This window comes from Schistocerca cancellata, chromosome 4 (assembly GCF_023864275.1).
Source record: "Schistocerca cancellata isolate TAMUIC-IGC-003103 chromosome 4, iqSchCanc2.1, whole genome shotgun sequence".
NCBI classification, from domain to species: Eukaryota; Metazoa; Arthropoda; class Insecta; order Orthoptera; family Acrididae; genus Schistocerca; species Schistocerca cancellata.
The window spans coordinates 474,371,364-474,398,777 of record NC_064629.1 but is presented as its reverse complement, the minus strand read 5'-3'; the positions used below and the strand labels follow the sequence as shown (position 1 = coordinate 474,398,777).

General features: G+C 38.7%; 2 protein-coding genes across 3 annotated transcripts in view; one reads left to right on the top strand and one right to left on the bottom strand.

Moving 5' to 3' along the window:
* Positions 1 to 8,564: 8,564 nt before the first annotated feature.
* LOC126183424 (DNA fragmentation factor subunit beta) overlaps positions 8,565 to 27,414 on the bottom strand; it is a 437,040-nt gene continuing 418,190 nt past the window's right edge. For both annotated transcript variants that reach the window (XM_049925383.1, XM_049925398.1), the window contains one exon: positions 8,565 to 9,637. In XM_049925383.1, the coding sequence (XP_049781340.1) occupies positions 9,481 to 9,637 (157 nt within the window). In that variant the 3' untranslated portion in view covers positions 8,565 to 9,480. The remainder of the gene's footprint in view (positions 9,638 to 27,414) is intronic.
* LOC126183423 (uncharacterized) overlaps positions 9,654 to 27,414 on the top strand; it is a 281,164-nt gene continuing 263,403 nt past the window's right edge. The window contains exon 1 of the mRNA XM_049925377.1: positions 9,654 to 12,748. Within this exon, the coding sequence (XP_049781334.1) occupies positions 10,550 to 12,064 (1,515 nt within the window). The 5' untranslated portion in view covers positions 9,654 to 10,549 and the 3' untranslated portion in view covers positions 12,065 to 12,748. The remainder of the gene's footprint in view (positions 12,749 to 27,414) is intronic.

The following is a 27,414-nucleotide window of genomic DNA, read 5'->3' as shown; positions in this document are numbered from 1 at the left end:
GCATAATGCTGCTTTGTACTACTAATGATATTTTCATGAGGACATGCTGAACCTCTTAGTAGTGTATACAAAACTGACCTTTAAGATATTGGATTTCGGGACTTGCATTTACAACCATGCCATCAGTTGAATGTAAATTATGATGATACAAATGTAAGGACAACACAAGACTGTCCCCAAGCAAAGAAAATCTCTGACATGGCTGGAAATTGAACCTGGGACCCTTTGGTTGACAATCAGCCACACTGATCATAGTGCTACCAAACGGACTTGAAAGCATTGATGGTGCAATGTGTTTTCATTAGTCACCACTGTACTTGTTTACTGCAACCACCAACATAGGTTTCCGATAATAGCCATGGGAGGCCAAGTGCAATAACACACTGAAGTGACAAATTTCATGGCATACAGAAAAGCACATACACAAATGGCAGAAGTATTGTGTACACTTAAGTATAAAAGGGCATTTCATTGGGGAATTAACAGATTTTGAATGCAGAATGCTTGTTGGAGCTAGACACATGGGACATTCCATTTCAGAAATCTTTATGGTCTTCAATATTCTGAGGTCTACAGCATCAAGAGTGTGCCAAGAATACCAATTTCAGGTATTACCTCTCACCATACACAATGAAGTGGCCAACGGCCTTCACTTAACGACCAAGAGCAGCAGCATTTGTGTACAGCTAACAGTCCTCACAGGCAAGCAACAGAGCGTGAAATAACTGCAGAATGCAATGTGGGATGCACGATGAACATATCAGTTAGGACAGCACAGTGAAATTGGCGTTAATGGGATATGGTAGCAGACTTTGTTAATAGCACAAAATTGCCTGAAGCACCTCTCCTGAGCTCATGACCATATTGGTTGGTCCATAGATGACTTGAAGACTGTGGCCTGGTCAGATGAATCACAATTTCAGTTGGTAAGAGCTGATGGTAGGGGTCGAGTGTGGCACAGACCCTATGAAGTCATGCACCCACATTGTGAACAAGGCACTGGGCCAGCAGGTGGTGGCTCCATAATGGTGTGGGCTTTGTTTGCATGGAATGGACTGGGTCCTCTGGTCCAGCTGAACCAATGGAGACCATTTTCAGCCATTCACAGATGTCATGTTCCTAAACAGTGATGAATGTTATATGAATAATAATGTACCATGTCACTGGGCCACAGTTGTTCAAGATTGTTTTGAGGAATATTCTCTACATTTAGAGCCAATGATTTGGACACCCCAACCACCTGAAATGAATCCCACCAGACATCTATAGGACACAATCAATAGGTCAGTTCGCATACAAAACCTGGCACTGGCAACACTTTTGCAATTATGGACAGCTATAGAGGCAAAATGGCTCAATATTTTGGAAAAAATTGGAAATTTGTGGTTAAGGTCTTATGGGACTAAACTGCTGAGGTCATCGGTCCCTAAGTTTATGCACTACTTAATCAAACTGAAACTAACTTACTCTAAGGACAACACACACACACCCATGTCAGAGGGAGGACTCAAACCTCCAATGGGGGGAGCCCAATATTTTGGCAGAAGGCTTCCAACGACATGTTGAGTCCATGCCACATCGAGTTGCTGCACTACGCTGGGCAAAAGGAGGTCCAATACGATATTATGATGTATCCCATGGCTTGTTACCTCAGTGTATCATAGTTGGATAGTAAATTATTGTGATCTTTCACTGTATGACATCTATTTATTTGACAGAATTTTATGTTAGATTGGTTTTCCTTTGCTGTTGGCAGCTGATGTCATGGCAACTGTCATTGCACTGTACATTCAGTGTTTACATTTGAGGTAAACTATCAAGTGAATATTGTACTATGCAACAAATCATTCATTTGTTCATATACAATTGTTGGGCTGTGTGCTAATAGTTATGTTGTAAGGTTTTTCTACATTTCCAGACTCCAGAAAGTAGCAATACTTTTGGTGCATTTTTATTCTAAATTTCTTAATTTAAGCATCTGTTTCTTTTCTAGTGTTGCCAACAGATATTCTCCCTCAGTCCAGACGTACCACTTCATGACACAGTTGTTCATATCATGGAAAAATTAAAAGACTCTGTCTGGACTAAACATGCAATGCAGCTAGAATATTAAGTTGCTTCAGGAGGAAAACTGTTGGCACAGTCAGTAAAGTAGTTGCATGAATTATGTCATAAAGGCCTTGGAGAAGAACTACACAGACACAGATGAAGAGCATATTTCAGTGCTTAACAGTAGACCTTGTATCAGGTATAAATGAAGAATCATCATGTCGGTTTCTGTCTTTCCTGTAAAATATGTCTCAGCTGTGTGGTTCTTTCCATCACCACCTAACTTTTATTCTACAATGCCATATGATTATGTCAGGGCTATATCTGATACTTGCATGCTACATCCTAGGCCAATTAGTGGCGTCAATGTCCAAATGGGGCTCTAGATTTTCCAAGTGGAGCAATATGTACATCTACAGAATTCCATTGATTTAATGCTTAGTGAATTGAGAGTATGTATGTAAACATAAACTATTTCTGGACATGAGTGCCCACATGAGACAAACTGTCACTTGATAAACACTTGCTATTACTGACAAAAGTTATTATAGTCTAGTATGGCTTATGCAGTGAGCATGCTGAATGTCTTTGCCCACAGAAAGAAAACTAGATGCAAATATACTAAACCAATTATCTCTGAAGGAAAAGTAACTAGATTTATGATAAAGTACACTGGTTAATAACTTTCAAGCCTGTTTTTTTGAAAAAGTGAAAAAGATTTACTTTCACAGAGCATTGACGTACTGTCCAGTTGTAAATAAAATAATTATGTAAGTGTAAAACTCATTTGTTTTTTAAATTCATTAATTATTTTTACAGATATCATAACTCAGTGTATTGCCCTGACCTGTGTTGACTGCTACCACCATGCAGCAGCACAGCTCAGTCACTGCTGGAATGCTGATTATTCTTCCTGTCTGCATTAAAAATTATTTTGATTGTAATGTGAAATGTACCAATGGTTTCCATTGAAAATGGGTGTCACATGAAAGATGTGATGAGCAGAATTTGTTTGGAGTGACTCTAGCTTCACACTGCAAAAACTAACCTGCAAATATCTGCTGAAACACCAGATAAAACGCAACTAATGATTCTTTAGAAGGGAGAGCCTGTATACTGCTGACTGGGCAAAATTGTAAAACAAAATCAGCAGTGTGTAGAAATTACCTAAATTTTCTGGGATGAGAAAAATGTGTGAGAGACAGAGACTTTGCCTGACATTAAGTTTACATTTTTCTTTTTAGTGGGAATGCTTAAATGCATGGAATCTCAACTAGTAACTTTCGTCATTTTTACCTATGTATTTGACGGTTTTCATTTCATAATTTGTGTATTATGACACTAAGCTGTTTCAAGGCAACAGCACACTGAAGATTTATCACAAACACATCACTTTGAACAATTTGTTATATTTAAATGTCTGCTACTGACAAATCAGTGGCAAAGGCCTTTAGGAAATCCTTAGATAAAAGGCAGTTATCACAAGTCACAATTTAGCATAGTGCAGTGGATAGAGGTGTGCAGTTACAATGTCCAAAATAGTATGTTCACATATTAAAACACTTATTATACACCTCTGGGTTTGTAAAAAATTCTGAGTCTTTCCTGTTAATTTAATAGAAGTACAATATGTAATGTTCTCTGTTCAATTTTGTGAACATGCTAGGAAATATGGACAAATAAATTGCAAGCATAGTCATCTGAATCACAGTCACATTAAATACAAAAATTTCAGAGATAAGGTGATACTGATTGTTACAAATTATATGCTGGTATAACTAGTTTCACATATTGACTAGCAAATATAGATAAAATACTGAGAGTTATGTGACAACTTTCTTTTTTAATCAGCTTAAAGTGTATATTTTTCAATGAATTGCAATGTTTATTTTGCCTTTAAGAGCAAAGATTGAAATAAGAATAAAAATCAGAAATAAATTAAAAACAACAGTGTTTGTTTTTTGATTCCACTATAAACATAACGGATATGTTCCTTCAGTTCACAATCCACTGAGGTGACAAAAGTCATGGAATATCTCCTAATATCATGTAAGACAGCCTTTTGCATGGTGTAGTGAAGCAACTCAATGTGGCATGGACTCAACAAGTCACTAGAAGTCCCCTGCAGAAATACTGAGCCATGTTGTCTTTAAAGCCATCCAAAACTGTGAAAGTGTTGCTGGTGCAGGGTTTTGTGCACAAGCTGACCTCTCTAGTGGGTCCAGTAAATACTCAATTGGATTCGTGTTGGGAAATCTGGGTGGCTAAATCATTCACTCGAATTGTCCAGAATGTTCTTCAAATGAATTGTGAACAATTGTGGCATGATGACATTGCACTATGTCATCCATAAAAAATCCATCATTGTTTGGGAAAATGAAGTCCATGAAAGGCTGCAAATAGTCTCCATTGGTTCAGCTGGACTAGAGGAACTGGACCACTCCATGTAAACAGTGCCCATACCATTACAGAGCCACCACCAGTGCCTTCTTGACAACATGGGTCCATGACTTCATGGTGTCTGTGCCACACTCAAAGCCTACTATCAGCTCTTTCCAACTGAAACTAGGATTCATCTGACCACGCCACATTCTTCCTGTCATCTAGGGTCCAACTGATATTGTCTTGAGACCAGGAGAGACACTGTGGTTGATGTCATGCTGCTAGCATAGACACACCCATCAGTTGTCTGCTGCCATAGCCCACAAGCACTACATTTCACTGCACTGCCCTAACATCCCACATTGATTTCTGCAGTTATTTTGTACACTACTGCTTGTCTGTTAGCACAGACAACTCCACACAAATGCCACTACTCTGTCATTTAGTGAAAGCTGCTGGCCTCTGCATTGTCCGTAATGAGAGATAATACCTGAAAAGTATTATTTTTGGCACACTACTGACACTGTGGATCTCAGAATATTTAATTCCCCAACAACTGCAAAAATGGAATGTCCCATGTGCCTATCTCCAATAACCATTCTGCATTCACAGTCTGATAGTTTGTGTAGTGTGGCCATAATCACATTTTCACATGAATCACCTGAGTACAAATGACAATTACACCAATGTACCACCCTTTTATACCCTGCGTATACAATATTGCAACCATCTGTATATGTGCATATCACTATCTCATGATATCTCAGTGTATACACTAATGCTATGAAACATTATCATCACTGACCAGCTCGAGACTGAATGCCATCTAGTGATAATTACAGGTGTGATGTCATAAGGAACTTATGTAACTGGAACAGAGAAGAGGAATCATTCTAGCAATAACATTGCTGGAAACGGGGAAAACCACTTATGTAAGTGACTTTGATGAGGGTCAGATTGATATGGCTTGGCACCTAGGAACAAGCACGGCTATAGTAAGGTGATGGACATCCACATTCCATCACCCAATGTGGAGGTCACACGCTTCGCTGCTCTATGAAGCAGAATAGGCTCTGATCAGTGGCAGATAAGATAAATGTAAATGCTGGAGCATGCACAAGTGTTTGGAGCATCCCATTCAGCACACATCATTGAATATGGGGCTTTACAGCAGACAACCCCTACGTGGTACCACGTTCACATAATGACGTACTCAGTTATGATTGCTGTGGGCACAGTATCAAGATTTGACCTCATTTGGCAACGACCCCCAGCCACCCACCAACCCTCGGCTGTGACGTCACAGCTGCCACTGCCGAAGGCACGAAGTAGCACTATGTGGCGGCCATGACGTCATGGCCAAGGGTCAGTGAGTGGCTGGGGGTCGTTGACAAGTAATCAGTTATGGAAATTTCTTAATTTGCATTGCAAGTGAGGCCACGAGCAGGTATATAAGCGGAGTCACTGGAAGTGTATAACGATTTCTGTCAGTACCTGATGAACAAGTGCTTTAGTCATTGGGCTGAGTAGTGAAATGTTTACTTGCAAACAGGGGTGTCTAAAAGAGACAGGTATTATTTAGTATTTTAATTAGTGCATATTATCTCGGAGTGATACAATGAGTTCGTCCGATTCCAATGAGAAGAGTAATGTGTTTCATTATTGAGCAATGAGTCGTCTCCTCCGAGACAGAACATTAATAACCAAGCTATCCGTCGCTTAATTTTTGAAAGTGACAGTGATGGTGACGATGAACTATCTCATATTCACAGTAGAGAATCTGATGAACAGTTTACTCATTGTTGTGCAGACTGGGCCGCATGTATTGATGAAAAAGAACGTGTATCTACAAAAGACTTGCACTATATATGATAATGCAGTAATGAAAGCTGCACCAAATACAACTTATAAATTATTTTCTAGAAATGAAGAATTTGAAAGACTTTTTAATTGGAGTACTATCCCTTTTATAAGATTTGATCATTTTATGCGAATTTGTTCTTTAAAACATAAAGATTTAATAACATGGACACGATTTGATACAATGTGTAAATTACGATATAGAATTAAAATTGTCAATGTAAATTATAAATTAATATCACTTAATCAACCACACAATTACTGTCTTAAACATTATAACCATATGCGTATAAACCTGTTCTCTATAATGTATTGGGCACAATTTTTTATGGCCGAGGGTCGGTGGGTGGCAGGGGGTTGTTGGCAAGTAATCAGTTATGAAAATTTCTTAATTTGCATTGCAAGTGAGGCCACGAGCACGTATATAAGTGATAAGTGGAGTTGGATCTTCTGGTCAGTTCTACTTAGTTAACGATGGGTTATGGAGTCAAACCGTGGGAAGTTTATAAAGTATACTGCTCATGGTGAACAAAAACAATTACCTTGGTCAGCAATACAAGAGATTAATTGTAAACATGCCGCAAAACGTAAGAGAGATATTTTAGATGAATCTTTAGAGTTAACTACTGAAGATAGAGATTTTTTTGATGCTTTAGAAGATCCTCATTTAATTGAATTATTTGGTGGGACTCCATCTGAAACAAAACATCCTAAACAAGACTACCAGCCTACACCAGGACCTTCTTCAAGATCTGATAATCAACCTAATTTAATACATAACGAGTTACAAGATCAAGGATCACAAATTCCGAGTACTTCTGCATCCACGGAAATGGATATAGAATAACAACCACAGTCTGCTCAACAATTACATCAAGGTACTTGTAATACTGATTCTTCAGCTGGTGGTATAAGTTCTGGACAATTGACTCCATTTCAGTTATGGAAGTCAGTAGAACAAATTAAACAAAACAGTGTTATAATTATTAATACACACATATTTTTTGTGTGGGGTTATGCATATAAATGGTTTGATGTAGTTGCTTGTGATAATAATAACAAAGTTGTATCTAAAATACTAGTTACATCTGAAGCCCAGTTTATGACCAATGAATTAAGGCAATATATGAGTAAAGCACAATTTGATTCATCACCACAAAATTCATGTGTAAAGAAATTATGGATATCTTTAACTCCTGTTGGTTTAGAAGCAAGTTTTCAAACTGGAAGTACATTAAGTGCAAATGGAAGTATTACCCATGTTCCAGTGTTAATTTGTAATAAAGGTGCAAATCTTGCAATTGCTCATGAATCAGTTAAAGTTTCCACTGATCAAACAAGACCAATATGGATTAATAGTATTGTAGCAAAAGGTCATATACAAAATATCTTATGGGTTCAAGTTCAATGAATGATTATCCTACATGTTTCACTGTTCTATGTAATTGGCCTTTCTATGATTCTTTTATAATGCCACATGGTAAATCTGATGATAATGGAAATTTATTTGCTACTCATGAAGTATTCGGAGTTCACCATTTACATAAGTTGTATGAAGTAGGTATTGCTTCAAAAGCTGTTGATCAAAATATATCATTTAATTATGAATATGAACCAACTATTGGTATTATTAAGAGTAGAAAACATGCCTACAGATTTGATGGTAATGGAACACAATACTATTTCGGAACTCATGGTTATCCAGGATGTTTTTGTAATACTGATAATAGAGTATTTGAAAAAAGTTGCACAACAATCTGTAAAGCCTTTGTCTGTTCATTTTAATTATTTTAATAAAGATCAAGGTATTGAGAAAACTCATCTTGTTATCACTTAAATAGACCTACAAGTGTTAAATTAATCCCTTGTTTTACACTGGCTATTAATCCAGTTCCCAATAATGCACTAGGAGATTCAAATAGTCATGTCAATTGTAAAGTGATTGTAAAAATGACTACAGCAATTGAAATAGGATTTTCTACAGAAACATACAATACTTTAGTAGAAACATTAGATCACTCTGGAGAACTTTATATGAAAGGTGATAGTGATACTGTAACTTCAATTTACAGTGGTATATCATTTGATTCTGGTACAGGAGTAGCAACTTGCAGGTACCACTGGTAATGCCAACATTGTATTAGATGCACCACAGAAAAAGAGAAAAAGTACATGAAAATAGAGATGTGGAAAGTATAGAAATAGAAGATTTAAATAAAGACACTCATCATTGATGTAATTAAATACATTTATTGTATATTTTCATTGCAACTCATATTCAATAAACAAATTATACAATGTATAAGGATTTAATTCTTTGACAATTCTTGTATTTCATGATTTCCAATATTATTATACAATCCTTTCATCCCATACCTCACCTTTAAAATAATCACAATTTGAACATACAATAACTGGAGTTTTAGCTAGTGTATAATCTCCTTCAAACTTAATAGGTATGTTGGTAGGATTACCAGAAAATATTATTTTTAATTGTTCAAAACATCCAGGGTCATAATTTGGATCATCCATGACAATTAGTCATTTTCTAGCACATTCTTGTAATCCAAATAATACATATTTATTATTTTTATTACACCAACCAGTATTTAACATTGCTGATGCAACCATTTGAACAAATGTGAATTTAAATGAAGTTGGTTCTGCTATTAAATTTAAACAATTCCTTTTTCCATTTCTTCTATTAAGTATATGAAATAATGTAATGATAAAATGTCTTATAACTTCTTCATCATCTTGAAATTGATATCACAACAGATCTTTTACAATTTTTCCACTAATATTTTCATAATAATAATAATCATTAAAATTAGAAACATAAGATTCAAAATAAACACAATCAGCTTTACATATATATTCATAAAGTTGAAGTACACTCAAATGACTTGTTTCAATTTGAATATGTTTAATGACATTTGCTAACAATCTATCACTAAGTGTATGAAGTGATATATCGGATCTCCACATAAAAATTTCTATTACTTTATTAATTGGTACAGTCAAATTATTTTTTACTACACGTATGAATTACCAAAGGAAATTTTTTTTTGGGACCTGTTGTCCACTTTTCGTAAGTCTGTAGAGATGTTGTTGTGATGTTACTATTAGATTCCTTACGGCTTGATTCAAGTAAGAATGGCTTGAATCCGGATTTACATACAATTTCATTTACCTCTTTTTGTTTCTCCACCATTGAGACCTGTTGATATGTTTTATCGTCTGAGTTGAATAAAATTGAGCAATCATATAAAACGGTTGTTTGTCCTCGATCCATGAACAGGATGTAATAGCATTTTTTTTTTTTAACTGGAATACTGCAATAGATCTGTAAAAGAAAAATATGTTTATAGTATTTTACAAATCACATTGTGTTCCTTGATTTACAGAACGTATTAAATCTTTAGTGAAACTACTTTCAATGCCTTCTGCAAATGTAGCAGTTAAACATATTCTACAAAATAAAATCTCGCTCATTTGTAATATAGTTTCAAAATAATGAGCCTTTGATATACAAATTATTTCTTGAGTATTAAATCCATAATGATCCTGAGTCAGTTGCTCAGTTAAATATAATACATTATTAGGTGTATTTACAAAATGGTTATTAGTATTCATAATTTTCCTTCATCACGAGTGTTAACAGTAACATTCAAATAACAATTTGTGCACAATACATTATATAGAACAGGTTTACGCATATGGTTATAATGTCTACGATAGTAATTGTGTGGTTGATTAAGTGATAATAATTTATAATTTACATTAACAATTTTAATTCTATATCGTAATTTACACATTGTATCAAATCGTGTCCACATTATTAAATCTTTATGTTTTAAAGAACAAATTCATATAAAATGATCATATCTTCTAAAAGGGATAGCACTCCAATTAAAATGTCTTTCAAATTCTTCATTCCTAGTAAATAATTTATAAGTACCATGGACCTTGCCGTTGGTGGGGAGGCTTGCGTGCCTCAGCGATACAGATAGCTGTACCGTAGGTACAACCACAATGGAGGGGTATCTGTTGAGAGGCCAGACAAACATGTGGTTCCTGAAGAGGGGCAGCAGCCTTTTCAGTAGTTGCAAGGGCAACAGTCTGGATGATTGACTGATCTGGCCTTGTAACAATAACAAATACGGCCTTGCTGTGCTGGTACTGCGAATGGCTGAAAGCAAGGGGAAACTACGGCCGTAATTTTTCCCGAGGGCATGCAGCTTTACTGTATGATTAAATGATGATGGCGTCCTCTTGGGTAAAATATTCCGGAGGTAAAATAGTCCCCCATTCGGATGTCCGGGCGGGGACTACTCAAGAGGATGTCATTATCAGGAGAAAGAAAACTGGTGTTCTACGAATCGGAGCGTGTAATGTCAGATCCCTTAATCGGGCAGGTAGGTTAGAAAATTTGAAAAGGGAAATGGATAGGTTAAAGTTAGATATAGTGGGAATTAGTGAAGTTCGGTGGCAGGAGGAACAAGACTTCTGGTCAGGTGACTACAGGGTTATAAACACAAAGTCTAATAGGGGTAATGCAGGAGTAGGTTTAATAATGAATAGGAAAATAGGAATGCGGGTAAGCTACTATAAACAGCATAGTGAACGCATTATTGTGGCCAAGATAGATACGAAGCCCACACCTACTACAGTAGTACAAGTTTATATGCCAACTAGCTCTGCAGATGACGAAGAAATTGAAGAAATGTATGATGAAATAAAAGAAATTATTCAGATAGTGAAGGGAGACGAAAATTTGATAGTCATGGGTGACTGGAATTCGAGTGTAGGAAAAGGGAGAGAAGGAAACATAGTAGGTGAATATGGATTGGGACTAAGAAATGAAAGAGGAAGCCGCCTGGTAGAATTTTGCACAGAGCACAACATAATCATAGCTAACACTTGGTTTAAGAATCATGATAGAAGGTTGTATACATGGAAGAACCCTGGAGATACTAAAAGGTATCAGATAGATTATATAATGGTAAGACAGAGATTTAGGAACCAGGTTTTAAATTGTAAGACATTTCCAGGGGCAGATGTGGACTCTGACCACAATCTATTGGTTATGACCTGTAGATTAAAACTGAAGAAACTGCAAAAAGGTGGGAATTTAAGGAGATGGGACCTGGATAAACTGAAAGAACCAGAGGTTGTGCAGAGTTTCAGGGAGAGCATAAGGGAACAATTGACAGGAATGGGGGAAAGAAATACAGTAGAAGAAGAGTGGGTAGCTTTGAGGGATGAAGTAGTGAAGGCAGCAGAGGATCAAGTAGGTAAAAAGACGAGGGCTAGTAGAAATCCTTGGGTAACAGAAGAAATATTGAATTTAATTGATGAAAGGAGAAAATATAAAAATGCAGTAAATGAAGCAGGCAGAAAGGAATACAAACGTCTCAAAAATGAGATCGACAGGAAGTGCAAAATGGCTAAGCAGGGATGGATAGAGGACAAATGTAAGGATGTAGAGGCTTATCTCACTAGGGGTAAGATAGATACTGCCTACAGGAAAATTAAAGAGACCTTTGGAGATAAGAGAACCACTTGTATGAACATCAAGAGTTCAGATCGAAACCCAGTTCTAAGCAAAGAAGGGAAAGCAGAAAGGTGGAAGGAGTATATAGAGGGTCTATACAAGGGCGATGTTCTTGAGGACAATATTATGGAAATGGAAGAGGATGTAGATGAAGATGAAATGGGAGATACGATACTGTGTGAAGAGTTTGACAGAGCACTGAAAGACCTGAGTTGAAACAAGGCCCCCGGAGTAGACAACATTCCATTGGAACTACTGACGGCCTTGGGAGAGCCAGTCCTGACAAAACTCTACCATCTGGTGAGTTAGATGTATGAAACAGGCGAAATACCCTCAGACTTCAAGAAGAATATAATAATTCCAATCCCAAAGAAAGCAGGTGTTGACAGATGTGAGAATTACCGAACAATCAGCTTAATAAGCCACAGCTGCAAAATACTAACACGAATTCTTTACAGACGAATGGAAAAACTAGTAGAAGCCGACCTCGGGGGAAGATCAGTTTGGATTCCGTAGAAATACTGGAACACATGAGGCAATACTGACCTTATGACTTATCTTAGAAGAAAGATTAAGGAAAGGCAAACCTACGTTTCTAGCATTTGTAGACTTAGAGAAAGCTTTTGACAATGTTGACTGGAATACTCTCTTTCAAATTCTAAAGGTGGCAGGGGTAAAATACAGGGAGCGAAAGGCTATTTACAATTTGTACAGAAAGCAGATGGCAGTTATAAGAGTTGAGGGACATGAAAGGGAAGCAGTGGTTGGGAAGGGAGTAAGACAGGGTTGTAGCCTCTCCCCAATGTTATTCAATCTGTATATTGAGCAAGCAGTAAAGGAAACCAAAGAAAAATTCGGAGTAGGTATTAAAATCCATGGAGAAGAAATAAAAACTTTGAGGTTTGCCGATGACATTGTAATTCTGTCAGAGACAGCAAAGGACTTGGAAAAGCAGTTGAACGGAATGGATGGTGTCTTGAAGGGTGGATATAAGATGAACATCAACAAAAGCAAAACGAGGATAATGGAATGTAGTCGAATTAAGTCGGGTGATGTTGAGGGTATTAGATTAGGAAATGAGACACTTAAAGTAGTAAAGGAGTAGAGAGGACATAAAATGTAGAATGGCAATGGCAAGGAAAGCGTTTCTGAAGAAGAGAAATTTGTTAACATCGAGTATAGATTTCAGTGTCAGGAAGTCATTTCTGAAAGTATTTGTATTGAGTGTAGCCATGTATGGAAGTGAAACATGGACGATAAATAGTTTGGACAAGAAGAGAATAGAAGCTTTCGAAATGTGGTGCTACAGAAGAATGCTGAAGATTAGATGGGTAGATCGCATAACTAATGAGGAGGTACTGAATAGGATTGGGGAGAAGAGGAGTTTGTGGCACAACTTGACCAGAAGAAGGGATCGTTTGGTAGGACATGTTCTGAGGCATCAAGGGATCACCAATTTAGTATTGGAGGGCAGCGTGGAGGGTAAAAATAATAGGGGGAGACCAAGAGTTGAATACACTAAGCAGATTCAGAAGGATGTAGGTTGCAGTAGGTACTGGGAGATGAAGAAGCTTGCACAGGATAGAGTAGCATGGAGAGCTCCATCAAACCAGTCTCAGGACTGAAGACCACAACAACAACAACAAGTTGTATTTGGTAAAGCTTTCATTACTGCATTATCAAATAAACAGCTTGGCCATCCCAAACCTTTTAATACTATTGTCTGTCCAACATAGTGCAAGTCTTTTGTAGATACAGGTACTTTTTCATCAATACATGCGGCCCAGTCTGCACAACGACGAGTAAACCTGTTCATCAGATTCTCTACTGCGAATATGAGATAGTTCATCGTCACCATCACTGTCACTTTCAAAATTTAAGCAACGGATAGCTTGGTTGTTAATGATCTGTCTCGGAGGAAACGATTCATTGCTCAATAATGAAATACTATTACTACTCTCGTTGAAATCGGACGAACTCATTGTATTGCTCCGAGATAACACGCACTAATTAAAATAATATAAAAAATACTTGTCTCTTTTAGATGCAGATATGAGACAAGCACTTGCTTTCAGACTGTTTGCCACAAACAAACCATGTTACAAAGAGAACTCTTGCAGAAAATAGTATTTTAGTTCATACTAAAGGCCTCTGTGATACTATCTGAAACTAACAGGACCCCTATTCCATCGGTAACTATTATAGTATTACAATGGTTGCATTCGAGCACTCAGATGCACCAAACCCCCATGCAGTAAATCACAGTTTTAACATATTTTAACATTTATGGCACACTTTATATGAAGACATCTTAAAAATAGACTCTCCATAGAACATTTTCAGCCAATAAAAAATTAGCCTGAAAAAATTTTTACCCTTGTCTACCCCATTACATTTTATGTGTAGTTTACAGATCTAGGTTTCAGAAGTGAATTGTCTGACACAAAGGAAATACCATGTGTTTCTTTACATACATAAATAAAAATGTGAAATGTACAGATTTTGCACTTAGCTGGTTTTGTGACACCTACTACATTATTGTCCCATAGATGAACACTGTAGCATTAGTGTATCTCACTAAAATGTGTCTTTGGTATGAGCCAGCTAAAAATGTAGCAAATAATGAATATAACCTGTTTAACATATGCCATAATGTAAGAAATAAATATCTCATGAAAAGGCATGTGACACTGTTGATAGTTATCTGTCTATTAGATGAAATTGTTAAGCTGGGTGGCCTCCTGGGTGCTGTTCAAGTTGAGTAGGTTACATACTAGAATTTGGTTTCACTCACTATCTCCTCACCAGATACAAAATATGACACTAGACACATGCATCATCACAGTCATCAACAATGAACAGATATACTTATGACACAACTCTCACATTACATGCAGTAAAGGTGCCACTGTGTGCGAAGAAAGAAAAACTGTTCAATTATACAACTGAGCAACCCATCCGGTGTCTCCCATTCAAATGTGCCATACGTTATTTAGTTTCTACGAAACACTGGAAACTACCTTCACCACACCAGGAAACTATGGATCATCAGATGGCCTTACTCATTGGTGAGTGAAAAGTGTGTTATTCCATCAGTGTGAAATGAGACACAATACCAATGAATACTGTACTTAAACAGCCACAACTTATTTTATGCCACTTACAGCAACTCTTCATTCTAATGATACATGGCTCTGTACTTCCTCAATGAAGTGGTAGTGTATAATAAGATGGAACATTAAGCCATGTGATTGCTGCACATGCATGCTGCTACATCTTCCAATTTGTTTCCCTGATTTCCTACGCACCCAGTACCCAACATAATGGTGACTGCTTCCCCACAGCATTGGCTACCAATATGCTGTCACAAATACAGTGAACTTACTCCCAGATCAAGAAAGTATTGCCCTGCATTACCTATGCTTTGAAAAAGTTCCACATACATATTTATAAAGTGAAATTATATTTACTAAAGTGAAATTATATTTACTAACAAATCACAAACCACTAATAGTAATATTCAATCAAGCTTGAAATGTTACAAGATACAATGCTCAAGATTCTAACACTAAGCTACGATCATGGCATTAGAAATACATCACTATTCCACCATCACACATGAAAATGCCAATGTATTGTCACACCTTTCAATGTTGTTGTTGTGGTCTTCAGTCCTAAGACTGGCCTGATGCAGCTCTCCACGCTACTCTATCCTGTGCAAGCTTCTTCATCTCCCAGTACCTACTGCAACCTACATCCTTCTGAATCTGCTTAGTGTATTGACCTCTTGGTCTCCCTCTACGATCTTTACCCTCCACGCTGCCCTCCAATGCTAAATTTGTGATCCCCCGATGCCTCAGAACATGTCCTACCAACCGATCCCTTCTTCTAGTCAAGTTGTGCCACAAACTTCTCTTCTCCCCAATCCTATTCAATACCTCCTCATTAGTTACGTGATCTACCCACCTTATCTTCAGCATTCTTCTGTAGCACCACATTTCGAAAGCTTCTATTCTCTTCCTGTCCAAACTAGTTATCGTCCATGTCTCACTTCCATACATGGCTACACTCCATACAAATACTTTCAGAAACGACTTCCTGACACCTAAATCTATATTCGATGTTAACAAATTTCTCTTCTTCAGAAACGCTTTCCTTGCCATTGCCAGTCTACATTTTATATCCTCTCTACTTCGACCATCATCGGTTATTTTACTCCCTAAATAGCAAAACTCCTTTACTACTTTAAGTGTCTCATTACCTAATCTAATTCCCTCAGCATCACCCGACTTAATTTGACTACATTCCATTATCCTCGTTTTGCTTTTGTTCATGTTCATCTTATATCCTCCTTTCAAGACACTGTCCATTCCGTTCAACTGCTCTTCCAAGTCCTTTGCTGTCTCTGACAGAATTACAATGTCATCGGCGAACCTCAAAGTTTTTACTTCTTCTCCATGAATACCTACTCCGAATTTTTCTTTTGTTTCCTTTACTGCTTGCTCAATATACAGATTGAATAACATCGGGGAGAGGCTACAACCCTGTCTCACTCCTTTCCCAACCACTGCTTCCCTTTCATGCCCCTCGACTCTTATAACTGCCATCTGGTTTCTGTACAAATTGAAAATAGCCTTTCGCTCCCTGTATTTTACCCCTGCCACCTTCAGAATTTGAAAGAGAGTATTCCAGTCAACATTGTCAAAAGCTTTATCTAAGTCTACAAATGCTAGAAACGTAGGTTTGCCTTTTCTTAATCTTTCTTCCAAGATAAGTCGTAAGGTCAGTATTGCCTCACGTGTTCCAACATTTCTACGGAATCCAAACTGATCTTCCCCGAGGTCGGCTTCTACCAGTTTTTCCATTCGTCTGTAAAGAATTCGCGTTAGTATTTTGCAGCTGTGACTTATTAAACTGATAGTTCGGTAATTTTCACATCTGTCAACACCTGCTTTCTTTGGGATTGGAATTATTATATTCTTCTTAAAGTCTGAGGGTATTTCGCCTGTCTCATACATCATGCTCACCAGATGGTAGAGTTTTGTCATGACTGGCTCTCCTGAGGCCATCAGTAGTTCTAATGGAATGTTGTCTACTCCCGGGGCCTTGTTTTGACTCAGGTCTTTCAGTGCTCTGTCAAACTCTTCACGCAGTATCTTATTTCCCATTTCATCTTCATCTACATCCTCTTCCATTTCCATAATATTGTCCTCAAGTACATCGCCCTTGTATAAACCCTCTATATACTCCTTCCACCTTTCTGCTTTCCCTTCTTTGCTTAGAACTGGGTTGCCATCTGAGCTCTTGATATTCATACAAGTGGTTCTCTTTTCTCCAAAGGTCTCTTTAATTTTCCTGTAGGCAGTATCTATCTTACCCCTAGTGAGACAAGCCTCTACATCCTTACATTTGTCCTCTAGCCATCCCTGCTTAGCCATTTTGCACTTCCTGTCGATTTCATTTTTGAGACGTTTATATTCCTTTTTGCCTGCTTCATTTACTGCATTTTTATATTTTCTCCTTTCATCAATTAAGTTCAGTATTTCTTCTGTTACCCAAGGATTTCTATTAGCCCGCGTCTTTTTACCTACTTGATCGTCTGCTGCCTTCACCACTTCATCCCTCAGAGCTACCCATTCTTCTTCTACTGTATTTCTTTCCCCCATTCCTGTCAATTGTTTCCTAATGCTCTCCCTGAAACTCTCTACAACCTCTGGTTCTTTCAGTTTATCCAGGTCCCATCTCCTTAAATTCCCACCTGTTTGCAGTTTCTTCAGTTTCAATCTGCAGTTCATAACCAATAGATTGTGGTCAGAGTCTATATCTGCCCCAGGAAATGTCTTACAATTTAAAACCTGGTTCCTAAATCTCTGTCTTACCATTATATAATCTATCTGAAACCTGTCAGTATCTCCAGGCTTCTTCCATGTATACAGCCTCCTTTCATGATTCTTGAACCAAGTGTTAGCTATGATTAAGTTATGCTCTGTGCAAAATTCTACAAGGCGGCTTCCTCTTTCATTCCTTCCCCCCAATCCATATTCACCTACTATGTTTCCTTCTCTCCCTTTTCCTACTGACGAATTCCAGTCACCCATCACTATTAAATTGTCGTCTTCCTTCACTACCTGAATAATTTCTTTTATCTCGTCATACATTTCATCTATTTCTTCATCATCTGCAGTGCTAGTTGGCATATAAACTTGCACTACTGTAGTAGGCATGGGCTTTGTGTCTATCTTGGCCACAATAATGCGTTCACTATGCTGTTTGTAGTAGCTAACCCGCACTCCTATTTTTTTTATTCATTATTAAACCTACTCCTGCATTACCCCTATTTGATTTTGTATTTATAACCCTGTAATCACCTGACCAAAAGTCTTGTTCCTCCTGCCACCGAACTTCACTAATTCCCACTATATCTAACTTTAACCTATCCATCTCCCTTTTTAAATTTTCTAACCTACCTGCCCGATTAAGTGATCTGACATTCCACGCTCCGATCCGTAGAACGCCAGTTTTCTTTCTCCTGATAACGACGTCCTCTTGAGTAGTCCCCGCCCGGAGATCTGAATGGGGGACTATTTTACCTCCGGAATATTTTACCCAAGAGGACGCCATCATCATTTAATCATACAGTAGAGCTGCATGTCCTCGGGAAAAATTACGGCTGTAGTTTCCCCTTGCTTTCAGCCGTTCGCAGTACCAGCACAGCAAGGCCGTTTTGGTTAATGTTACAAGGCCAGATCAGTCAATCATCCAGACTGTTGCCCCTGCAACTACTGAAAAGGCTGCTGCCCCTCTTCAGGAACCACATGTTTGTCTGGCCTCTCAACAGATACCCCTCCGTTGTGGTTGCACCTACGGTACGGCCATCTGTATCGCTGAGGCACGCAAGCCTCCCCACCAACGGCAAGGTCCGTGGTTCATGGGGGGGACACCTTTCAATAAGTTTGTATATTGCATTACTAGATAGAATCCCTCCAATAATGATTAATGGTTTTCTATGTGATGCTGCACCAGTCACAAAAGAAACAGACTTCAGCTCAGTGCTTCAACAGATGCACAAATATGTGCTGTCTTTCACTAAACTGGGTCACCAATTTGCTGTTGTATTCTTAGTGAATCGTTAACATGGCAAAACATGCCAACTGTCCTTATTCTCTGAATCAAGCAATCTACACAAGCTGGCAACATCATAGGTTGTATCAGGTTTTAGAGGAAGTTCTCTTCTGAAAACTGTCCTTGCTGTCTGTCTGTGCCTGAACAAATTGATCTTCAGGGCTCTTGAGCCTACCGTCCACACAGTAGCTACCACCAGCTGCTACCCTGGTTTTAACATTGAAGTGACTACCTCTGTTTCACCGTGCTGGGACCTGTTTATTATTGTTGTTAGATGTTCTATGGAAAATGACTGTGATAAATGGAGTGTGTAACAAGCGGTGCACATTCCAGATGGACCACTCAATATTTACATTCTTAAATAAATTTGTGAAGAACTTTATGTGACAACTCGATATGGTATGAATTGACTATCACAGCCAAAATATTTAAAAACAGTAATTGCAAAATTAGTCATGTGACAACTGCTCAGGTAGACTATAGCTTGGAGTACATAATATGCCACTATGATAAAAAATTATCAACACATTCATGCAAATTACTCACTTATGATGATTCCTTTATGTCAAATGTTTATGATGACAAAATAAATAACTACAAAAGAAATGTGATACAAAACATTAAGAAGCAATAAGATATGAAACACTTTTTCCTTTAAAAATATTATCCATGAGCAGACTTTATGCACAGTGAGATTTTCTTAAGATTTGATTACTGAAATTCCCAATGGTCACATCATGCTGAATAAACAAGAAATGAAAAAAAAAACTTACTCAAATCTGTTGGGGGAGATGTAACGCAACAACCAAAGGAACCATCTGTAATGATCCAGCCTATTTCCATGCTGCTATGTGTCATTATGGTTGACAGAAATGGTGTGTGAGAGAGAGAGAGAGAGAGAGAGAGAGAGAGAGAGAGAGAGAGAGAGAGAGGCATATAGTGAAACAGTGATAGCGTTAACAAATGTTTACTTCCAGCAGCCTTGTAGACTATGGTGACCATCTTTGGGGGCACCCTGTGTCCGTGAAAATGCAGCTGGTTGCGGAATATGCTGATGCCCCAATGGCACCTATGATGTCCACTGTCCTGGGTAGTGGCCAGCAGCTTTCGCAGTGCTGAATGGGTTGCCAGTAGGCAAAGAATGAGCAAGGCCCACCCACATCTTCTGGAGTTTTGCTGGCTATGCAAACCCACATATACTCATGGTCCCCATGTCATGTGCTCAAGTGCAATTGGCAACACTAGGTGTTTGATAACATGCAGCAACACCTCAGTCACCCACCATGGGTCAACCAGGACAATGGCCAATGATGTCTAGGTGGCTTGGTGGTCACATGGGCATGTCTCCCCTAGCCAGAATGTAGACAGCTTGCAGGCCATCAGCCAAAGTACCTCAGAGGGTGGAGGCTAGGTGTACACCAACTCCCTGCACTGGTGAAGTTTCCCAAGTCCCACAGCCACACCACAGGGAAAGCATGTCTCATGCCTGAACTTGATAAGTTAATCAATGGGCTGGCAGCTGGCAGATCTTCATCACAAGGGATTAGCTGAGGCTTCTTCTAACTCTCAAAAGCCCATCATTCTCTCCAGTTCAAGATGCAGATAGGATGGCAGTATGAGTGAATGTCTTGAGCCTTTAAGCTTGATTATTTACACCCTTATGGCTATGCATCTGCACAGGCAAACTCAGAGGGATCGGAGTGAGGGGGCAAGTCCACTAGATTTACAATGTGTGTGTTTCTTGGTAGCCTGCAAAGTGCTCTGACTTACAAAATGTTACTTTACTCTTTGTCACACTGTGTTGCGACATTGACTGTTCTATGCGCTTTGGCTCTTCCAGCTGGATTGTTTTAACATAATGTCAACAGTACTGCCCAGTGGCTTACTTGGTTAGCATGTCACCAAGCTGGCCTCCCTTGCCTTGCTGCAGCTGGAATCAAACTTTAAAAATTTGCACCCAGCACATCATATCATGTGGTGTGGTCCAAAGAACGGGCTGTCACAGCAAGGTTCGCACCTAGCAACAAAACCACAAAAAACAATAGTTGCTGCATACAACATCGACAAGTGAGAAATGCCAGCGTAGCCATGCCTCCTAGACCTTTGCTATGCCACTGCAATCAGTGATGTACATATGGGTGACCCGAGGACCACTCAACTCAATTAACAGTCAGCAATCAAGATGACAGCATCGTCAAAGATAGGCCACCAGATTATTAAACATCTTAGGCAGAACTAAATGTGAACATTATGTCAGTGATTTTTCATGTGAAGAGTCTTCTAAATCTGTTTGTATCAAGCGATAGTTTTTATTCACAGTTGTAAATATTGAGAACATTCCAGTGGAAATGGACTGCACGAAGTAATGTAAATCTTCAGCTCTATGTTGTAATAAAGTGAACTAGTATTTTATGTGTGAAAGTTCCACTCAATCTTCTCCCAGAGGAAACCAAGAACCCACCACTCTACCGGCGAGTCTACTTTCATTCTGCACAACAGTACCATTAATAAGATACCACAGCAGTAAACACACTTTCATAGACACTGTGGCTAAGACAAATAGCTCACAATGTGAAAGGTAATAAGAGCTGTAGCATACACATCATACGGAAACCAAATTTGATGCCCTTACTATAGACTGATATTATCTGTTCATTTCCAGTTACACCGTGGGCACTTTTGAGAAGTTGGAATTAGTCAATCTGTTCATCAGAGACAAGAAAATTGTGCCCCAGGGAAGGGTGATCCAACCATTATTATTCTCTTGGGCAGCAATCTGTCATAGTTTGCTGATGATAATGTGGTGTACGGTAAGGTGTGAAAGTTGAGTGACTGTAGTAGGATAGAAGATGACTTGGACAAAATTTCTAGTTGGTGTGAAGAATGGCAGCTAGCTCTCTCTCTCTCTCTCTCTCTCTCTCTCTCTCTCTCTCTATATATATATATATATATATATATATATATATATATATATATATATATATATATGCTTTGTAAGCCACCTCCTTTGTTGAGGGACTACATTTTCTAAGGACTCTTCCAATGAATCTCAACCTGGTACCCACCAGACATTTGTCTGCTTGTGTCTGTGTATGTGTGGATGGATATGTGTGTGTGTGCGAGTGTATACCTGTCCTTTTTTCCCCCTAAGGTAAGTCTTTCCGCTCCCGGGATTGGAATGACTCCTTACCCTCTCCCTTAAAACCCATATCCTTTTGTCTTTCCTTCTCCTTCCCTCTTTCCTGACGAGGCAACCATTGGTTGCGAAAGCTAGAATTTTGTGTGTATGTTTGTGTTTGTTTGTGTGTCTATCGACCTGCCAGCGCTTTTGTTTGGTAAGTTTCATCATCTTTCTTTTTAGATATATTTTTCCCACGTGGAATGTTTCCCTCTATTATATATATATATATATATATATATATATATATATATATATATATATATATATATATATATATATATATATATATATAAAGAGGAAGAAGAAGAAGTTATTCTGTATGAATAGGGAAAACAATCCCATTATGTTCAGATACACCATTAGTTGCAAAGTAATATGATATGGAACAAGCATGTGAGGATTGTGGTGGTGGTGGTGGTGGGGAGAACGGGGAGGGGGGGGGGGGGTTTCGAATGATTGAGTTTGGTTTATTGAGAGACTTTTAGGAAATTGTGGTTCATTCGTAAAGGAGGCCGCATATAGGATGCTAGCGCAATCTGCTCTCGAGTACTGCTCAAGTGCTTGGGATCCGTACTATCTCAGATTAAAGGAAAACATTGCAGCAATTCAGAGGCAGGCTATTAGATTTGTTGCTGGCAGGTTTGAAAAACATGCAAGTGTTACAGAGGTGCTTTAGGAACTCAAATGGGAATCCCTGGATGGATGGTGACATTCTTTTTGAGAAACACTATTAAGAAAAATTAAAGAATTGGCATTTGAAGATGACAGCAGAATCATTCTACTGCCTCCAACATACAGTGCGCATATGGACCACAAAGATAAGATACGAGAAATTAGGGCTGATATGGAGGCATATAGACAATTGCTTTTCCCGTGCAGGGTAACATCCACCACGCACCATATGGTGGCTTGTAGAGTATCTATGTAGATGTAGATGTAGGCAACTGGTGCTACATCTACATTTATACTCTGAAAGCCACCCAATGGTGTGTGGCGGAGGGCACTTTATGTGCCACTGTCATTACCTCCCTTTTCTGTTCCAGTCGCGTATGGTTCGCGGGAAGAACGACTGTCTGAAAGCCTCCGTGCGCACTCGAATCTCTCTAATTTTACATTTGTGATCTCCTCAGGAGGTATAAGTAGGGGGAAGCAATATATTCGATACCTCATCCAGAAACGCACCCTCTCGAAATATGGACACAAAGCTACACCGCGATGCAGAGTGCCTCTCTTGCAGAGTCTGCCACTTGAGTTTGCTAAACATCTCCATAACACTATCGTGCTTACCAAATAACCCTGTGACGAAACGCGCCAATCTTCTTTGGATCTTCTCTATCCCCTCCGTCAACCCGACCTGGCACGGATCCCACACTGATGAGCAATACTCAAGTATAGGTCGAACAAGTGCTTTGTAAGCCACCTCCTTTGTTGAGGGACTACATTTTCTAAGGACTCTTCCAATGAATCTCAACCTGATACCCACCTTACCAACAATTAATTTTATATGATCATTCCACATCAAATCGTTCTGCACACGTACTCCCAGATATTTTACAGAAGTAACTGCTACCAGTGTTTGTTCCACTATCATATAGTCATACAATAAAGGATCCTTCTTTCTCTGTATTCGCAATACATTACATTTGTCTATGTTAAGGGTCAGTTGCCACTCCCTGCACCAAGTGCCTATCCACTGCAGATCTTCCTACATTTCGCTACAGTTTTCTAATGCTGCTACTTCTCTGTATACTACAGCATCATCTGCGAAAAGCCGCATGGAACTTCCGACACTATCTACTAGGTCATTTATATATATTGTGAATGGCAAAGGCCCACAAGTGCAAACAAAAAATTAATTTTAAAGAATAAATAGTTTGAAAGTGATAAGAAGAAATACTTGTCACTACAGTAACTGATATTTATAAGAAATAATTTTGTTAAACTAACTGTAAAAATCTTGAGAAATGAGCAACTTGAAGATTGCAGACCTCTACGGCAGCCATTAGCAGTACATGGAAAACTGATTTCTATACAGATGACTTGTTGGAAGTTGGATAGCAGATGAAATCTTAATTTCAGGTGAAGTAACTAAATAACTGGTGTATTCTTAATGTGAATTATAACAAAGGATTAGGGCACATAACTTGCTCTGTGTGAAATAAAATAGTGTTTAAATTGAGTGACTTTATCATTTCAGAACAATGTTAATATACACCGACTGCCTAAAATGTAAATGAACAAGGAAGAGATGATGAAATAAAATGAAACTTCATGGGCTGAGAGGATATGCGATATTATTTCAATGATTACAAAACTGAGTCAAATTCACAAAGAACTTGGCAGCATGAGTACATTTAACAGTATGATGTTTCATCCACCTCCCACCCCCTTACCCCAGCCTAGATGCATGTACTGACATAGTGGGGAAGAGTGTCAAAGGCACTGTACTCTCTCCTGAGGCAGCTGGCCTGCTATTGTCGTAACTGGTCCTTGATAGCCTAGATACTGGCGGCACTACAGTTCATGTCTGAGCTGGTACTACACACATGCTATCAGGGGCAGATCTGACACACACACACACACACACACACACACACACACACACACACACACACACACACACACACACACACCAACTTTCCTTCTCATAATATTGTTACATTACATTCTGGATTTTCCATTGTTTGATTTTAACACAGACAATTCATAGACACATTAACCATGTGTCAAAAAGTACCGTCCTGTTGAAAAATGACACAAAGATAGTGTCACACAAGTAACACATGTGGATGCATGATGTCAATCCCTACCAGCTGTGACCTGAAGTCATACTCAATAGCTGCCCACACCATAACACCAAGGTAATTCCTCTGTGCCTCTCCAGAATGTTGCAAGAATGGGAACTCTCCCCAGGTCTCTGCCATACTCATCAATGTCTGTTGTCTGTGGTAGTGCATATCCGTGATTCATCACTAAAAACAGTGATGTTAACGACAGCCTATGCATACGATGATAATTCCATAGTCCAGTCGCTGTTAGTCTCTGATCAGTAGGGTGGGATGATACAGAATGCTGGAGGGAGTCCATTGCTAACTATCACATTCAAATGCACAACAAATCTGGATAGTGCACAAATCAGCTTGTAGGCCAAATGGAGAGCTACAATGAGGTCCCCAGGGCCTTTTCAAACTATGTCAGATGCTGATAACAGAGTGTTGCACGAGTATGCAACATCTCTATGTCCTTCACTCTTATCACTCAATGTCTGACACTGTTCGTATCCCTTACGTACCTTACCCAGCCTGGTAACAACAATAACTAATGCACTCTGATGGCCATTCTATCTGTCAGAAAGAATTGAAATTCTTAATAATTTACAAAGCCAATGGGCCATATTCTGAGTGCTTCAATTTTTTGTCAAGCACTGTAGTTGCCTGTAAATGGAAGATGCAGTGTGCAAGTTGGTTTGGACACAGCTCAATTCAGTACTCATATGCATATCTGATATTATGAACCCCTTTCTCTTGTCAGATTACTACAAAGACAGACAACTATATCAGAGTTGGAAAAATACATATGCTACCTCAGTGGCATATCTTATATGAGAATCACTCAGCATGTTTCATCAAGATAATTTGCCGAGTAATTCAGAAACGTATCTGGATGATCACAGAGTTGCCAATGTTTTTTGTGAAGCTGGAAAATCTGGAGCACTTTAACCCAAGAAAGGCTGTATTCCCATAGCCATTCCATTTCTTGGGTGGATCCAAATACATTGTGTCATTAATCAGAACCAGAGCTGGCCTGGCTTGGTGTCACAAATATAACAAAATCATCTACCAAGCTGACAGTACACCAAGATGCCAAAAGGATATACAACTAAGTTTTTATTTCCATTTCTGCAACTTATTTAATGGGCTAATGCAAAGCTAGGTATAATGCTCAGATGCATGGACAATGACTTGCACATTAAGTTAAGGGGTTTACTTACTGATGTTGCTATGTAATTTCTACATGACACCTCGCAGTTGGCACAGTTTGCTCACAATTTAGTTCCTGGTAGGTTTCATACCACTGACATCTTTATGGCAACAGAGTGTTCACATGATAAATGTTCAGGTGTCTGTACGACTCAGTTGGTGATGCTAATTTTAATTTTGTTTAATCCACTGTTTGACTTTTGAACTACTCCCACTGTTGCCTGCCTCATGCACTGTGTCAAATATCATACTGGCTGAAAAGTCAGAATTTAATGCAGCTCATCACTGTTGTATTTTGGAAACACAATATGAAGGGCTTATTTCAATAGTGGTACAAGTCCATTTTTCTTCATGCTGAGATACAAGTTCTGAAAGTTGAATGCAGATTTTTCAGTGCTAATTTAACTTTAGGACTCTGTATCTCAGAATGAACACAAATGGACTTGTACCACTATTGACATAAGCCCTTCATATATTCTAAGTTGAAAGTGCATACCATCCTACCAATTCTTTACAATTTGTTTTCTAATGACCTTTTTTTCGTTTTTGGCAAAAGAAATACATTATGGTAAGTGCAACACTAATTCCACTCTTCTTATACACTTTAATTGCAATAGCAAATTTTCTGAGATTTTGTCAGCCTGTGCAGGATGCAAGGGTTAGAGAGAATTCTGACAATGACCAAGTTTGAACATAATCAATTAGCTCAGACTGAGGCAACTAGCTGGTGCAGAGGTTGTGTGCAAAACACTGAGGGCAATGAGTGGGCTTCAGTTAAACAGTAAGTCTAGCAACTGCTATTTTGATATTTTTATGGTGTGGTACCAATTGCAGGCTCAACAGGGCATAGTCCTCTTGCAGTCAAACATAGATGGCAGCTGAATTATTTCACTGGCTCTATTTTACATGCTATATACCTCTTGCAGTTATTTCTAGTATTGGCCCACCATAGAGGTATTTCAAACAGGTACGTACAGGAGTTAGACAGAAACGTGGGAACTCTGCGAGAAATCTACACTTGAACATAAATATACAGGGCTATTACAAATGATTGAAGCGATTTCATAAATTCACTGCAGCTCCATTCATTGACATATGGTCACGACACACTACAGATACGTAGAAAAAGTCATAAAGTTTTGTTCGGCTGAAGCCGCACTTCAGGTTTCTCCCGCCAGAGCGCTCGAGAGCGCAGTGAGACAAAATGGCGACAGGAGCCGAGAAAGCGTATGTCGTGCTTGAAATGCACTCACATCAGTCAGTCATAACAGTGCAACGACACT